At 46.6% G+C, this 17,432-nt stretch overlaps 1 protein-coding gene across 3 annotated transcripts; it reads right to left on the reverse strand.

Moving 5' to 3' along the window:
- Positions 1-419: 419 nt before the first annotated feature.
- On the reverse strand, positions 420-15,744 carry LOC105563142 (excitatory amino acid transporter 1). Of its 3 annotated transcripts, none has more exons than XM_012014478.1 (7): positions 14,604-15,744; positions 4,289-4,686; positions 2,555-2,743; positions 2,124-2,313; positions 1,515-1,943; positions 940-1,074; positions 420-870 (listed from the first exon to the last, which is right to left on the reverse strand). In XM_012014478.1, exons 1-7 carry the CDS (start codon positions 14,621-14,623, stop codon positions 720-722), a joined length of 1,512 nt encoding a protein of 503 aa, XP_011869868.1. In that variant the 5' UTR covers positions 14,624-15,744; the 3' UTR covers positions 420-719. The 3 variants fall into 3 exon arrangements, with proteins under 3 accessions (XP_011869868.1, XP_011869869.1, XP_011869870.1); XM_012014479.1 differs by lacking the exon at positions 14,604-15,744 and adding an exon at positions 6,470-6,695; XM_012014480.1 differs by lacking the exon at positions 14,604-15,744 and adding an exon at positions 5,280-5,366.
- Positions 15,745-17,432: the final 1,688 nt, after the last annotated feature.

Raw genomic sequence — 17,432 nt, forward strand, 5'->3', positions numbered from 1 at the left:
ACGTATATTTTGTAATTTGCCTCGCAGAATGAATGCCAGTGAAGTGAGACTACGAAAGTAATCCTTTTTTCCCCCTTTAAATGCGCTCGCATGCACGTCGCGTTGCGCATAACTGAATGAAGAAATTGGTGCACAATTTCGCGTGGGTTTGTCGCAGATATGGCATCGCGATACATTGGTACAGGCTGATTGTTCCCTTCGTGGTCTGGTTCGCGTGTACAGGGTTAATGAATTAACGCTAAACCGATTGTTCGATATTTGTAAGATAAAAACGGAACACTGGGTACGCAAGAACACATTGTCAGAATCACATCTCGCGATCGTCGACCCTTGCCATATATTGAAAATGTGGATACCCGTCAACGGCGTATATTCTAGACCTCGAAATTCTAGGATAACTTATAAAAACCCGGAAATTAGAAATCTCAGACATGACACGGCTGTAACGAGTAATATCATGTTGTCGTCCAGAAATTTATTCATATTCTCTTAATCCTAATCCTTAAACTTTAATTCATTTACTCGCTTATGTATATATATATATTTTTTTAAATCCTCGGATTCGACTCCGAGTCTTGCAAGCTCAAGAAATTACGGCAATATTCCAACGATAAGTCGCGCGATAAGTGCCGATATGTTTGCCATGCCGTGGATGGTCGATCCTCCGCTCGCGAAGCGACTTCGTGACCGCGGCTCGACGACTAACGTAGCATCCCAGCTCATATCGACGTGGTCGCGTGGCAATCGGCTCCGTTTTGCGTCTGCTGCGTGCTGTGCGGCAGCGCCGCGAGCTCGTTCCTGCTGAGATGCTGAACGATCCCCGCGCCAAGGGAGTCACCGATGACGTTCACGGTCGTTCTACATCGATCTCTGCAAATGCATGCGCGCGTTAGAAGACGCCCCTTTGCGATCCTGACTGTGGCGCGAGGGAGAACTTACAGTAGCCAATCGACCGCGATGATTAAGAAGACGTCGTTGGCCGGGAGTCGCACCGTCTCCAACACCATCACCATTGTGACCAAGCCTGCTTGAGGTATTCCAGCAGCGCCGATACTGGCAAAGGTCGCCGTGATACTGGGAACAAGCGTTAGATGCAACAGATAGATCGACCAGAGACAAATCGACTGATCTCTTTCGCAAGATCGTATCCCGATTCATATCCTAGATATCCTTCGATGTCCTTAGAACATAGGGACGTCTTAAGGCCTGTGTCCACGATGCTCCTAGGTAGCCAGTTAACGTAACTTGTCATTTTCACGTCAAAATGACGACAAGTGACGTCAGTTGGCTACCTGGGCTAGAACTTGGTCCAAGTTCTAGTTTCGAGAAATGAGTAGCCAATTCCAAACCTATTCCACAAAAGCTGCCGGTTGATTGGCTACACATTTCTCGGAACTACAACTTGGGCCAAGTTCTAGGCATCGTGGACACAGGCCTTTAACGGACACGTAAGTTAGGAGGACACGTGTCCTAACTTGAAACGAGAAAGCCTTGAATGAACGGGGGAAGCTCACCTCACCGCTACCAGCTGGCCAAAGGAAAGGGGGACCTTGCGCACTTGCGAAATGAAAATGGCAGCTACAGCTTCGTAAAGGGCGGTACCGTCCATGTTTACGGTAGCGCCTATTGGCATGACGAATCTGGTGACACGCGGATCGATGCCGTTATTCTGTTCGAGACAGTTGATGGCGAGCGGCAACGTCGCCGAGCTCGATGACGTGCCGAAGGCAGTGACGAGCGCCTCTGCCATGTGCGATATGTAGACGTAGGGATTCTTCTTTGTGAGGAGGAAGAACAATCCGGGCAGCACCAGGAAGCCGTGTATGAGCAAGGCGATCAGCACGGTAAGGAAGTACATTCCAAGCTGGCCGACTATCTCGTCGAGCGACTTCATTTCCGTGATCTTCGCAGCGACCAGGGAGAGTATGCCGACCGGCGACAGCCTGCGCAACACGCGGAAACATTTCTTAATTCGCGGAGTCGGGACGCGAGTCCAAGACGGTATTATCACGGCAGAATTGCGCGATCACGACGGTTGCGCAACGATTGACGTTGCGACGAGTTTTCCTCGGGAAAAATTAATGCGTTTCAGAGAAACGGATATACTTATTTGCGAGTCTTACCATATCACCCATCGCGTAATCACCATCATAGCGCCCGACAGCGAGTCGAAGAAGTTGAGCAGCGGCTTCGCTTGCTGTCCCATTTTAGCAAGGGTGATGCCCAGCACCGTCGCGAACACAACGAGCCCAAGGATATTGGAGCCCGAGACCTCCTTCTCCCCCATTTCCCACTCGTCCACGGGAATGTTGCCTGAAATTTACAAGCGGAAAATGATTAGAGAAACGATTAGTCTAGACCAGTGTTTCTCAAACTGGACGTCGCGAAATAGCCCCGCTCTACCTTATTGGGTTTCTGCACTCGTAAAGTATTAATTTTACTTGCTTTACCATTTTGGAGGGTCGTGGGGCTAAAAAGTTTGAGAAACGCTGACCTAAATCGACGCCGTCTGACTTGACCGAAAACATTCTTCTATCGCTAAAGCGATTATTACCACTGGCATTTTCAGGCGGCTTGGGATAAGTTTGATACTGAGTGATGCAGGCTTGCACGAGATTCGGTGGGAACATGTTTCTGACCAAGTCCATCAATGTGTCGACGGTAGAAACATTTTGCGGCGGCCTTTTGCTCTCCGCGGCGGAGCTTCCCTCACCAGGCCGGATCGTGATGACGAGAATTATACCTGAGAACAGAATTTAACCGGCAACTGTCGCACTGCCTCAGCAGTTGGACATTTACTGGACGGCGCAGGTGAGTTCTTTCTATACTTTTGAGAATATTTTTCAAGCGGAGGTGAGATGGAAAAGAGATTCACTTCACAATGCGGGAATTCAAAAACAATTGTTCTCGTATTCCGTGTCTCGTATTGCTTTTCGATCGGTCCATAGCCCCAGTGAACACCAAGTAATAGTTACATAATATCAATATTATAATTCCCTACTTAACATGGGATATGTAATATAAGATGGATGTTACATTACATTTATCTTGTTGAGTAGAAAATTATAATATTCATGTCATGCAACTGTTACTTGGCGTTTACAGGAATGTTACGAGATACAACTTTAACATTTTTTGGGTCTGAAATTTCGCATACTGATAGGTGAAATTTGCAACTGCAACATACTTAAATCTCAATTTTTTCTACGTTTGGTCGGCTTATACGGGAGTCACCTTAATTCGTGGGAACAAGCGAGCGGCGAGGAAACGGCCGCGACGAAAAATCGGCGAGATAAGTGATGACACAACGGCGAGAAATAGAAATTATTCAGGGTTGGCGACGATAGTAAAAAAGCAAAATATTTCTAGAGGAAAGGTCGAACGTGCGATACGCGTAAGCGAAGCAGTTACGACCGGTCTAATCTCTGGACTAACGCAATATATAAAACGCCGTATTTGTCCGATGTCGCAAGATATTGTAAAACCGCGAACTCCCGCGCGATAATGCCGCCGGGTAATCTGCCGCTAATTTGTGTTGTCCGACGCGTCGTTCGCGCTCGATTCGCCCGCTCGGTCTTGCGCGTTAATTAACCGAGATGAGTCACGAGAATTCTGGGCTATCAAACGCATTCCCTCCGCGACCAGATATGTAAATGCGGGTGCTGTTGTGCGGCATCTGCCGCTTGTCGCGTCGCGTTTACCGTTTCTGAGAAATGTATCATTGCCCCGCTCGCGATAGCACGACGACGCGATGCTGAGACACCCGAGATCGCGATTACGCGCCGTTGATACGAGCAATCGTTTCACTTAACCCCGTGATACGTTATTTGAAACGTTAAACGCAGCTGCACGTCGAGACACGCGATCCTATTTAGTTTTCTTATTAATTATATTCGGATGCAGCTTTCATCAGTTTGTTGCGCGCCCATTGAGAAATGATTCGTCGATCGATATCGTTTCGAGATCGACCGACGAGTCATTTCTGGGCGGCTCTCGTTAACACACGGAGAGAATTTTCTTTTAAAATTTACCCTGAAAATCATGTCATCGCGGGACAACACGACGTTTTGAACAACTTTACGAGAGCTTTTTTTAAACTTTACCACACATTCTGCTAGTAATGTGTACGGCAAGATTTTCAAAAACTCTTGTCCCACGATTAAAAGTTTTTGAGGATAAATTTGAAGAGAAAATTCTCTCCGTGTACGAAGAAACGTGGACACGTCCCGCGAATAATTGCACCGATCATGACGCGACGAGTTAAATTAGGGGGTTTTTTTTCACCGACCTAATATGACGGCTGAGATGGTCGTTACCACGTAGTAGCCGATCGCACGCGCGCCGATTTTGCCGCTGAGCGACAGGTCGAGCGAGCCGATGGCCGATACCAGGCTTGAGATGATCAACGGCAGGATCAAGCTCTTGAGCATCCGCAGGAACAGGTCGCCGAAGTAATTGATATACATGATCTCGCGCGGCGTCCATTTCTCTCGGGTGTTTCGCAGAATTATGCCGAGTATCACGCCGCCGAAGACGCCGGACATTGTAAGAATAGTGAGCGCGTTGTGGCTCAGACACGCTCGCATCTTCTCCCCCACGGTCTGCGGCCTCTTGTTGGGTTCCTGGGGATAGTACGAGCTCCTCTCCTTGATTCTGTCCTGGTTCTCCGCCCCCGATAGCGGCGACCTGGAACGCATTGATAACGCTGTCTTTTACAACTCTTCCCCCAAACAAAACTCTGTTCTCTTGAAAGCTCTCACTATGAGCGTTTTATTACAGGCGCAAGGTTGAAGCGCAAGGATGTTGCTTCGACGGTTCATTGGGCGCCGAAGCCGCGACGCAAGAAATCGACCAATATGTCAAATACGAGAAGAATGACCGACTGTCATCGGCCGATTTCTTGCGCTGCGGCTTAGCGCCTTGCGTTTGGCGTTCATTTTAGAATGAGCTCTACATGTAGAGGACAGTTCTCTATTATGAGATAGGATTCTATATGAGATAGCAGATTTTCAACGTCCAAATTCAATCACCAATTTTTTTTTCGCAACGATTACACGATCCGACAATCAATTTTCCACTAAACAGAGATCTCACTCCGAGGGCAATAAGTTCACAGTGGAACCAACAGAAGATGTCTATTAATTATGCCAGAAACTCCACGTATCTCATATTAGGAGCCTATCGCATAACAGGGGACTTCCCTCTGCTACTTCTTGAGTTTCGAGCACAAGACGATCTCCCGCGAAAAAGTTCGTTTTATATATATACTATACACCTACATATTTAATCTGTTCTAAAAGACACTCTGTCTGGCACTCGGCGCGTACGCGTGTCGACTTCGGACTGACCACTGTAACGTGCGGCAGCAGATGCTCGGGAATTAATATTCTTTGCAATGGACGTGACTTTTTCGTATTTTTCATAAACCTTGAGAGCTGTAAGATGACATAAGACCCTCGCAATGGGCGCCTATTCTTATGTATGTCGACAGGCCATTTAACCGCGCGTATAAATACGTCAGAAGTTTTTTCCGTCCTGTACTGACGTGGATATTTCTTTTAAGGCCAGGTTCTCATTCTCAATGATGAAAAAATTGTTTTTTTGCTTAAATTTCATCCTTATGGTGTCGAGAATACGTGGCCAAAAGGATATGTTCATATCGAAAGTATTTTACGAGTTACAGCTCGTTCGAAGGGACAGTCTGTTGAATGAAAAACAGGTAATACACGCGCGCTCGGAACGGCTTTGTGGGGAGACCTTTGTCTATACCTGGCCGTTAAATCTACACTAGGTAGCAAGTTTATGGCCCTCCCGACATTTTCGAATCTATTGTAACTCGTATACCTGCGTATTCTCAGAAAAAAAAAATTTGATACTCGCGGGTTGCATTATCTAACAGGTTGCATTATCTAACAAAAATAAAAGTGTCGGGAAAATGCCGAATACACGGAAATCATTGGGAAATAGACGCCCAAATCGCCCAGTAAAGAAAAAATTCACTTACAATGCCGAAAAAATGGAGAGCGAGCAAGATTTTGTAAGCACTTCAGCCAATAAAATGAAGGACAAAAGTTACGATGATATCGAAAAGATATTAAATTACGCCAACACGAAAACGTACAGAACTCTCCCGAGAATTTATAATCACTTGCGTGATATGCGTGATTAATTCCAATCGGTATAAATCTTAGCGCGAATCTCGAGATAGAACTTTTATTTTTACATCGCTCGCTTATTGGCGACCGACGAAAATTAAACTGACGAGTCCTTTGTTACCGTAACTCCTATCTTTTACCGCGATCATTTCGCGCAACGTTGCAAAAAGCAAATCAAAATATTAAAAGATCTACGGCCGGTCTAGTTTTTACGAAATTGATTTGTTATTCTCGTCGCGATTACTGCGATCGTCTGATAAAATACTTTTTGTTGTCGCGCCTCGCTCGAAGTATCACAAATAGATTCTGCTTACCCCGTTTCGTCAGCGTTCATAACACTCGTACCAGGAATACACAAGACGATTTATAATATAATTTATTCTGCGGAATTAATATCCCGTAGCGTCGCTAAGTGTCGCGAAACGAATTACATCGCGGCACGCTTTCGTTTTCCGCACTTGTTGCAATTTCCGAACAATCGTACGGCTTGTTTCAACAATTAGCACTTCTTCGCGTATGTGGATCTGAGATTAACGCGCGGTTTGCACGTCTCCCGATTGTTGGCAGCGGCACTTGACGCGACAACACAAACACAATTCTTTTTAGAACCCAGGATTTATCGAACCTGGCAACTTTCGGTGATTACCGTCACTTCTGCAGTTAACCAGGGGCTCTTTTAACCCATCGACTATTTCAAGCTGACCAGCTTCCAATTTTCCAATTCCCTGAAGCGCGCGTAACGCAATCTCAGCAGCGTCCACGAGGAAATGCAGGAGCGCCGATTGCATAAAGAAGCGCGCGCGCGCGTGTGTCACGCGGAAGAAGAAACGCAACGCTAAATAACCTAACGGTTGGCGGCGTCCCCGTAGAGGGGAAAATAAAAAAATATATGAATAGCAGAAAAGTCGTCGCTTCCAGGCCGAATCGTCCTTATCGCAATACAGTAGGTACGTGACGATATGCGGAAGTGATGTCGACGGCACCAACAGCGCGTTAGGCGTGCAGCTGGCGAGAGGCGAGAAATTACACTGCGAATTGTCATTGCAGCAACTCTTTGAACGTTACAAGATAACGATCTGTGTTTCTACCATTTGAGAACGCCGCGATGCATTTGCGCCGATTAAGAATGTATTTTCATTATTATGCGCTTGCTAATACGAGGCTGTTACGGAATTAAGCGGATCAAATAAATGATGGGCTTTGGCGTCGCGCTTATTGCTTTAATTCGACAATATGGCGCAGGTGCAGCTTTGCAAATACGTGGAAAACAAATCAACCTGCCGCCTACATGCGACACTTTCTCATATATACATAATTTTTATTGAAAGCCAGCTTTAATTGCTAATTTCCATTAGATTCCGTGCAATAGTTTCGAAGAAATAAAAAGCGCGTTCAACTGGAACACGGAAGAATCTCTGATTATTTATAGACGAGACCACGCCTCGCTGTGTGTTTCATCGAGTGTTTCCACGTAGCATGAATAAATACTCGCGTACGCACAATCACACGACTTTTGGTCGTAACTAGAGTTCCTAGCATTCTTTTTATTTTTTTTTTACGACGAGCGACGCGGTGCGAGCACAAAATTCGTCCCACGCGATTATGCACGCGCGCGGAGGAACGTAAAAGGCAACGAAGGCGAAGGAGATGTACCGCGAGCCCATTTGCATGAGTCGAGGAGAGGAGAGGGCTATCGGAACGAGTACGCGCAACTTTGTCCACCTTAGGCCGAAAACCGTCGTTGCAAAATGTCACCGACCCCCCTCGACGGCAAGTGTCTCGTACACGTGTCGCTCGGGAAACCAGTATCTGAGATACGCGCGCCGGCGAATGAATCTTTCATCCGTGATTGCGTCATCGATCAAGGACACGGCCCGCCCGTGTCTAACGCCGTCGCGAAAGGACGCCGTTGCGTCGTCCTGATGCTAATGCTCGCCATGATGTCATCGGTGTTAATGTAACGTCGCCCCGATACATCCCGATTTCGCTTATTTGGTCGATGGGTTGAACGAGTATCGGATTACTCGCGTAACTTAACGGGAGGGCCGGTTCGGTGCTTGCAGCGGCGTGGACCGCGATGTTTGAAAACCCCGGCGGCGCGCGGCGGTCCCTGCCAAGTTCTTCCGAGCACCTCGAAGATCTTCCGGGTGCACGAATAATCGCGAGTGTGTTACAGATATACGCGCGGCCGTAAACTGCTGCGTGAATAAGTGTTGGTCTACAACCTTGCCTTGCCTTAAGTAAGACGCAAGACTTAAGTCGTAAGAAATTAACCAATCACAGGCATTTATTCCCCCCACTCTCACCTGTGATTGGTTAATGACTTATGGCTTACAGCTTGCAGCTTGCTTAAAGGCCAATGTCCACGATGCTAGAACTTGGACCAAGTTCTAGTATCATGGACATTGGGCTTAAGACAAGATTGTAGACCAACACTAACCTCTGGTTCACAATCTTGCTTTGAGTAAGCTGTGAGCCTTAAGCCGTAAGAATTTAACCAATCACAGGCGAGAGTGAGGGGAATAAATGCTTGTTTAAGACAAGACAAGACAAGACAAGACCAACACTAAGGAGGCGCGCGGAAAAACTTAAGCAGGAAGACGAAAGAATTTCGACCGATCGAAAGTTTCAGTATTGCTGAAGTTTCAAAATGCCCGCTTGCGTTCTCGGCTGCCAAGGCCCGAACACGCGAAAAAACTTGAGCAATAAAACTTGAGACTTAAGAATTTCAATCAATCTGAGTTTCAAACATTGCTTAAGTTTCCGAATGGCTGCTACGTTCTCGACAGACATTGGTCATTTCCCTTAACCCCTTTGGAGCATGATGGTAGCGTACGTTACCACAACTTCTTTACTTTTTGACCATTTAATTTCTAGTTAACGCATTTAGGTCGGTTTTTTTTGCATTTTTTGGGTATCTTAGCGATAAAGGATCATAAAAAAGTTGAGTAGTCTTTAATATTTATTGTAAAAGTTTTATAAATAAGCAAGGCCGGTGTCCACGACGCTAGAACTCGGTCCAAGTTTCAGCTTCGAGAAATGCTGCAAGTTGATCGGCTACACATTTCCCGGAACTGGAGCTTGGACCAAGTTCTAGCGTCGTGGACACAGGCCTTCAGTAACGGGAGGAGACGGAGGGACGAATTGTCGCGAGAAATTCGCAGACCAAGCGAAAAGCAATCGGCCACGGTAACGACGACATTCGCGCACGCGACGTGGGCGTTCGTCATGGATCGTTTCGCGGGATGTTTCCATTATTTCCGTTTCTCGTACCGAAGTTCCGGCGCGAACCCGCGCCGACACGCGGTAATGTCACGCGGGGGAAGATCGTGGCCTACTTTCCGCGTCCTCGCTGACACGCTGACCGGTATTTTTATCTTATCGCCGAGAACTCTAAACACAGCCGTACGGCTGCGACGGCTTCCACGACTGGTCCGGGATTTTTCCATTAGATTTCGCAACGCGGTAATCGCCGCGGCGGAAGAAGGGTTGATGAATGGGCATCTCGAGGTAAACGAACGACGTGTGAGACGGTTTTAATTGCGTCAGTTAATTCGTCGATAGCGCGACACTATACTCGGGGCACAACGTCACTCGCAGATGCTGGGTGACACGATTAAGCCTCACGCGGCCGTTGAAAAACAATCCGGACCGGCGGACAGATGGGAAAATATCGTCCCTGAGAATTAATGCCGGGCTACGACGATAGAACCCGCGCGTTTCCGGCCGAGTCCTCCTATATATAGTTTTGCATTGTACGTTTTTTTTCTTCTTTCCGCGGTTTTATATTACAGTTAATCGACGGCGCTCATGAATTGCACTGAATACCGAGTTAAGGGGTATCACCTTGCCGCGCGTTCGACGCCGCTCGTCTCGAATGGCGGTTCAATTGGTACCTTTTTGGTTTAACGAGGTGACGTCGGAGATAAAAATTTTACGGCTCTTGAACGCGCACCAAGTGGCATCGCGCGTGCATTTCGCGGAAAGCGTAACGTCGGCGAGAGAGATCGGCCCTCGCGAAGAGCGGAGTACGTTTGCGGAGGGCTCCGCCATTAAGGCGGCCGCAACCGGTTAAAATGGATTAGCGTGGAGGAATTACGCGCGGTTAGAAATAAGAATAATGAGTAGCCGCGCAATTTGTTGGAAGAGATCAGCGTGAAAGAGAGAATTAAGCGCAGTTAGAAACGGGAACAATGCAGACTCCTCGCGTCTCTCTCTCTCTCTCTCTCTCTCACACTCCTCACGCTCCAGTTTTTAATCGTCCCGAACACAAAGCGGAGCAATGAATGGATAAATAAATCAATAGGGCGAGCATTAATTGGATTCGTGCCGTCGCGGAATGACAAGCGGCGTCGTGCTGAATACTCAATGCCACGACGTTTTGGCTCGGGTAAAAGTTCCAAAATTAACTGCGGCAAACAACTTGTTGAATACGCTTATGTAAGAAGTTGCACGCAGATGCAAGATTTGCGATGCAGGTAGAATATCTCTCTTTCCCACTGTCTTGCTTATTTTGAAAAGCTGACGTCATCGGGCGTAAGCCTAAAAAGATTTTCTGCACCGCCCGTTAAGGCACGATATTTCATTCACAGAAGGAAAGAAGGAGACGAGGGGTGCAGGGCAGAGCTTGTTGCTGCGTAAATATTTGCCTCGAATTTTGACGTCTCGGTTATGATTATTTCGCGCGAGTCATAACTTTCGTGCGAAGCACTTAAGTGCGTGTCAGAATGCAACGTCTGATTTCAGATGTTACACAGTTGACGCAGTTGAAACAAATAACTACCATAAAAACGTAAAGCCGTTTCACTCTCCTGTCTTTACCGTCTGCATTTGAACAATTAGCACGCGATCATCGGTAACCGGTTTTACGCGTATTATGCACAATGTAACTGGTCGTCTTTACGCACGATCGAAAGACAGCTTCGATGAAAGGCGAAATCATCGGAGGAAAAATTTCTCCCTCGCTAATCCCGCGACGTTAAGCTATTGTCCATTTTCCGCCAATTGCAGATTAACTTTCTCTCAGTTCAACTTGTTTTTATCTTTCTTTTTCAACGAAATTCATAAGGGACCAATTCAAATGTTCTTTATTTCTGTTTTATATATTTAGTCTTCTCTTATTTTTTAATTCTTAAAACTAGAAAAGGGTAAAGAGTTAAACCGAGATTCAAGTCATTCTGCATTGATAGAAGAGAGGATACTGGGAATCTTGTACCCGGAGCATCCGTTATTCTGGGTCAATGTGACGCGGTCGCAAGGTCCATTAGGAGCAGGTAATTCCACGTAAGATTGCTCGCGCGATATATAATAAAAGCGAACGAAGACGGCACACGCCTAGTTTGCTAAATCAAATACCATCGAACGCGGTGATCGCACCAGATACGGGATAAATTTGCAGTTGCGGTGCTCGGTGCGATAGAGGCGGGGCACGTATTTCCTTATCAGCAACAAGGATAAACGCGCGCGACTTCTATGCCGCTCACAGTTTCGCATTCGCGATAATACGCATACGTAATACGTTTCATTGGCGTGTCCCCGCCGAATGTGTCTCGAGTTCGCACTTTCCAATCAATTATGTAAGCTTTGTCAATCACGTACTTTCATTGTCCTTCGAAATCCACACATTCTTGTATTTTTATAATTTAAAAGCCCCTCGCCACCAGATTTTACACTCAAAAAATTTTTGCAACTGCAGCGAAAGTTTTCTAGGTACGAAAAAAATAACTGAGATATACAAATGAATAGCCGATACTACGACATTCTATATGTTTTGTACTTAATCAATTTAAATAACAGAAACAGAATTTTTATCTGAACTGTTAGCGAACGTTAGGAAAAGAGTCTTTCTGTATCGCCTATCCATTATAACGTTTGATTGTGGTACATAAACAGTTATACTCTTTAAGATCTGTGTCCACACTAGAACTGGTCCGAGTTCTAGTTCCGAGAAATGTGTAGCCAATCAATTTGCAGCTTTTATAGGATAGCTAGAACTTGGACCAAGTTCCAGCATCGTGGGCACAGGCCTTAACAAAGATTGTTCCAGTCATGGTACGGAAATTTATTGTTATCCAATGTGAATGATTAATATTCAGTCATGAGACCTAAACTTTCCAGAAGGTATCACTAGAATGTGGCTGTTATAAATTTTGCGGGCTACAAACACTTTTCTAACAGATACAAAAGTTAACGATAAGATTTTGTTGCGACATTTATATAGATCTAGCTGCGTTAGTAAGATATTGTTTTGAGTGTAGATGCAGTTTGAGCGACTTGGGATTCACTCGGAACTTTTCAGAATCTTCTATACTGCGGGGACGAGCTGAAAAAGCAAGGCTGCGCGCGTCCGCGATATATAAGACTGTGTATAAAATTTATGCTGCGTCGTCTGAAAGAGACACGTTCTCTTGAGACGAGAAGCTCATCGGCGGACGCCGCGGATGCTGCGTTTACGCACGTTCTCATTAGAATTGGCCATGATTTCTTATGCGCAGCGCGCGCGCGCGGACGCGCAATCGTCGTCTTCTCCCTCTGTTCCTTATCAACAAAGAACGGGGCTTAACAATGATTTAATGAGCAGCCGTCGAGCGCCCGCTGTTGCCATTATGGAATTCTGTGCCAATGAATCCCGCTGCCGCTGAATGCGATATACGACGCGGCGTATAATGGGTTCAACTGCATATACACACGCAGGGTGACTTCCATTCACGGTGCGAGTGCGCCTCGTTGAAATGCGACTTGCGGTTTTTAATCGCGATTAAATTACGTGAAATATCCCGCCTTAGGCCCGGTTTCACCAGCGTCGCTTAACTTTAAGCTTAGCTCAATTCATTCCTCGTCTCTTTCCAACTGTTACTTTAGGAAGAGACAAACATGAATTAAACCGAGATTAAAGTTAAGCGACGTTTGATGAAACCGGGTCTTAGTCTTCGAAACTTTACACGAAAATCATGCCACTTGCTTCGGGCGTACTCGCGATGTAACGTGAGATATTTACACACATTACACGTCTCTCTATCTCTCTTACGGCGTTTATTTTCTAATCGTTGCGATATCTTGTGCCATGACAGCCGCGTAGCGGCCGATTACAAGTTGAAACATATCGTATCGCGATGGAGAGAGGTCAGTTACGACGATTTCAATCGCTTCGCGCGCATCAGCTTAACTCTATATTATTACGTAATGTATAATTAGTACGTCATTAGCTTTTACCACGACTGGATCGTAACTCTTCAATTATGATTTAATCGCAAAATCGTAAATAAAGAGTTACGACGTACTCATGGTGGAAGTTAATGGCATAATTTGACATTTAGCTTAAATACCATTGAAATCGTTACAACTCACGCATATTTTAAGTATCGTGACGATCGCGTGAGCGATGTGGCAGAAAAACATCGTGAAAATTAAAAAATTAAATTACGAGAGGAGGGAGAGGGCGAGATGATATTGAGGTTGTTCCTCCTGTACTGCGTGTAACTTATTAACAAAATTAGCATCCATTTTAATCAGGCCTAAAAGTCGGCGCGCTACCTAAATAAATGATAAGATTTACGTTTTGCCACGCGTGTGCGCACGCAAGTGATAATTCCTAGAATTAAAAGCACTAACAAAAGCTATAAAGATAATTATGTACTTAAACGTGTACTCGGAAGTTCGAAGGAATAATATTAATCGACGCACTTGCAAATGAGAACGTTTGACGCTTATGCTTTAACGATCGAAAAATTCCCGAGTGCCCGGGAAAAAATAAAAATATCTCATTCATGTAATATCTAATTATATCAAATTCTAAAGTCATCAAATCTTCAGAGATCTGATACTTTTCTTGAATATTCATAGTTATGTCTATTGAGATCTAATTAAATGTCTTAATAGAACAATTAGATTTAGTTGGATCTCAATAGGTAACCTCGAACATTCAAGGAAAGTGTGAAGATATGCCGAATTTTCGAATTGGATCTCGTGAGATATAGATATTACATGATTGAGACATATATGAGATTTTTTCATTTTTTTCTCGGGTGAAGTAATTTTTTTAAGTTGAATCTTAAAATTGTCTTGATCGAAAATTGCATTTTTTTTTCTTTTGCAAGTATATAGACGCTAAATTCCGGAGAGAAAAGCCTGGGTCAAAAGATCCAAATGGCAGAGGGCAAAGTTTATTCGATACACGTGTCGCGCTTATGTTTATCAACAGTCTGCTGATGATATCTCGTCATAATAAAATGTACCACAATCCGAACAAATGGCCGAGCGGTTACATCAGAATGAAGAGGGAAAAAAATCCGCCTTGAGAAAAATATTCGAGTAGCGCGATGTATACTTGATCAAGATTTCGCTCATTAATCAAACTGGTCGTTTATGGGTGACGGAGGCAATCGTTGAAGCGCGAGAAGCGAGAAAAAAACAGCGATATCTCATAGCGATAGGAGAGATCGTACTTACAGCTCGCTTGCCACTTCCATGATGCGCTTCCTGCGTCCTGTGCGTTCCAATGAGAACCGCGCTCGGCAATCGTTTACATAGAGCGTTCACTTCCAGTTAGCCGGAAGCGGCCGGGGCGTCCCGATGGGGAAGAGAATCGCCGGAGCTGGATCACGTCGAGGGGCACCAAGAGCGAATTTGCTTGCCTCTCCTCTCTCTCTCTCTCTCCCTCGGTCCCTCTCACGTCGCCGTTTCTTCGTGAGTGAAACGGCACGTCGAGGCGGTGACGCTGGCGCGGCGCGATTTAAGCCGAGAGGGATGAGACGCGACGGAGGACGAAGGGAAAAAAGAGGTCGAGGACAGGCGCGCGCGGATGACGGGGATGAAGAATTAGATGCTCCAGGCGTCGATCAGCGGCCAAGCCCCCAAGACCGATCTACCTCCTCTTCCACTCCCTTCCTCTTCCGACTCGTCGCAAGCTCTTTCGAATCAACGTCGAACGGAATTGGTCCCGGCCGATCGGAAGCTGACGCACGACGTCGTCGGCGACGAGCGACGAGCGGCGTAACGGCGCGCACCAACTGGATGGACGAGAGAGCCGGGTATCTCGTTAGCCAGGAGAGGATGTGTGCTGATGGGGCTCTCAATCTGTGCCACCTTGGGTGGTACTATTAGCTATGGCGATCTCCCCCTACGACGATCTCTTCCTGCCGCTACCGGCTAGCCTATCATTGCGATACGCCGTTACGAATACGCGCGCGCTGCGCTGCGGCGGCTACGACCCCATCGGAAGCCACCGGCCAGGTCCCTATTGTTTGTCGGCGGTTTGTCCACTCGAGTATGATGAGCCACCGGTGCCGCGCGGGGTGATTCTTCTCCCGTTTCGGCGACGCTCGACGTGACCGCCCCTCGTCCGAGAGAACGGCACACTCTCTCTCGCTCTCTCTACCTCTCGCCCTCTCCTTTTCTTCCGACGCGAATCTCGCTCCCGCTGTTAACCCTTCGATGACACGAGGTTCGTTCGAGCTGCTCTGGATAGAGAACGGCGGAGGGCAGCCCTCGGGGACTCCGGCGGCGATGCAACAGCCACGGGTGCAGCCTCTTTGAGATTCACGAGACGCGTGACGTCGATCGATGAGCAAACAGTCGCCTTCGATGTTATCTGCAACAGAACGTGAACGTGACGCGCCGTGATAACTAACAGCACGCTGAATTCTTGATATCCCTAAAGCTCTTTAAAACCCGTGCTACGGGATTCATGCCTGTCGACGTTGTTTCAGCATTTATTTTTAACGCCGCCGCGCACGCGGCTTGTGATCGAACGCACGATATTAATGAGCAATAATCGCCGATCGTGTGTGTTTTTTTTTTCGTTTCACGTAACGCGCGTCGCGAGAACAAGTGTCCCTCGCGGGAGAGCGCAAACAAATCCGCTCGAATACACATAATCCGATCTCGTTTACTCTTTTCGCGCGACCAGATGTCGGTCGTTAAGCTTTGACACTTGTCGTCCCGTCGAGTACACGTCGTCGGACCTGACGTCTCCTTTTTGCTCCAATTTCCCTCCGTATGTAATATCTTAATATCACTTTAAAAAGAATCTCTCCCGTCTCCCACCTCGTCTCTCTTTCGCTCTCCCCCCCCTCCCCTCTCTCTCTCTCTCTCTCTCTCCCTTTGAACGAGTCGATCGATGAATTCTAGTCAACGCGACTGATGCAACACGTGCGCGGCGTGTAATCCGTTACATAACGTGTTACATCTATCGTAAAAAGATAAACAGCTGTTGGCGCAAGACGAAAACGGTAGTTGAATCGCACCGAAAATTTGTCGAATTACACGTCTCGCTCCCTCACGAGTTGTCGGCGATATCGCTACAATTTCAACGGCTACAATCAACTGACGTTCGCTCGGAATGCCGTACTTATCGCGTTAGAGGATTGCAAAGCGCCCCAGGCGCTCTAATAATTTATTCGCTGTTATTGAGCAAGTTGACGTATCGCATGCATCCGATTTGATTAGCATCGGCGATGTAGAAGACGGGAAGGCGCTCGGGACGCGACGATTACGGCGATTATCGAGTGGTTCGACAGCTTTAATTATGGCACACAACCCAGAAAAGATCGGGCTCGGCGAGCTAATCGCGCGGAACAAGCTCCGCTTCACGCTCGGACAGCCGAGCGTTTCGGCGGCGCGGGACGATCTCGAGAGGCCCTACGGGACGTCCCTTACGGTGTGCCCTTGCTCCAAATTCAAGCTCTCCGACTCTGACTCCGACGCTGTTCTCAATTAATTCCGATAACCTTCGGGCTCCCGTAATCGCTCGCGCGAACATTCGTTGATCGAGTCGTATACGTTCGCACGGCCTTCAAAAACATGTTGTCATTTTATATTATCCCAGCGGAAGGGAATAGGGCGGCGCGGGCGAAAAAAACTTTCAATCGCGCGGGGAAAAAAGAACGTGAAAGATTAATCCTTTGCGTCCCCGGTGCCTTTGCGAAACCACCACCGAGCCGTCGTGTTCTTCGAGTCTTTTACGTCTTGCCTCGAGCTTTTTGCGGCCGCAGGGCACTCAACTGAGTACCCGCGTTATTTTTAATAACGTGGAATATGCGGCAATTAACATATTACTCTCTTTGTACAATTGACAGTTATTTACACGTATCTGTACAGTGATGGACAGAATGGCCGATTTTTTCAATGAGTTTAGGAGCGTGCAATTGAGTACTCGCGTTATTTTTAAAAATATGCAGCAGTTAACATATTGCTCTCTTTGTACAATTGATAGACATTTACACGTTTCTGTACAGTGATGGACAGAATGGCTGCGACACGTTTTTTTTTAAATAAGTG

Source organism: Vollenhovia emeryi, unplaced genomic scaffold (genome assembly GCF_000949405.1).
Source record: "Vollenhovia emeryi isolate VEMERY1.0 unplaced genomic scaffold, V.emery_V1.0 DF939180.1, whole genome shotgun sequence".
Lineage (NCBI taxonomy): Eukaryota > Metazoa > Arthropoda > Insecta > Hymenoptera > Formicidae > Vollenhovia > Vollenhovia emeryi.

Bases quoted from the DNA above. Each gene is read 5' to 3' on its own strand.
- LOC105563142 (XM_012014478.1), bottom strand. From the start codon at position 14,623: ATGGAAGTGGCAAGCGAGCT. The intron at 4,687-14,603 runs GTAAGTACGATC...AATGCGTTCCAG, and splicing joins ATGGAAGTGGCAAGCGAGCT to GTCGCCGCTATCGGGGGCGG. The intron at 1,075-1,514 runs GTGAGCTTCCCC...GCTTGTTCCCAG, and splicing joins GGCCAGCTGGTAGCGGTGAG to TATCACGGCGACCTTTGCCA.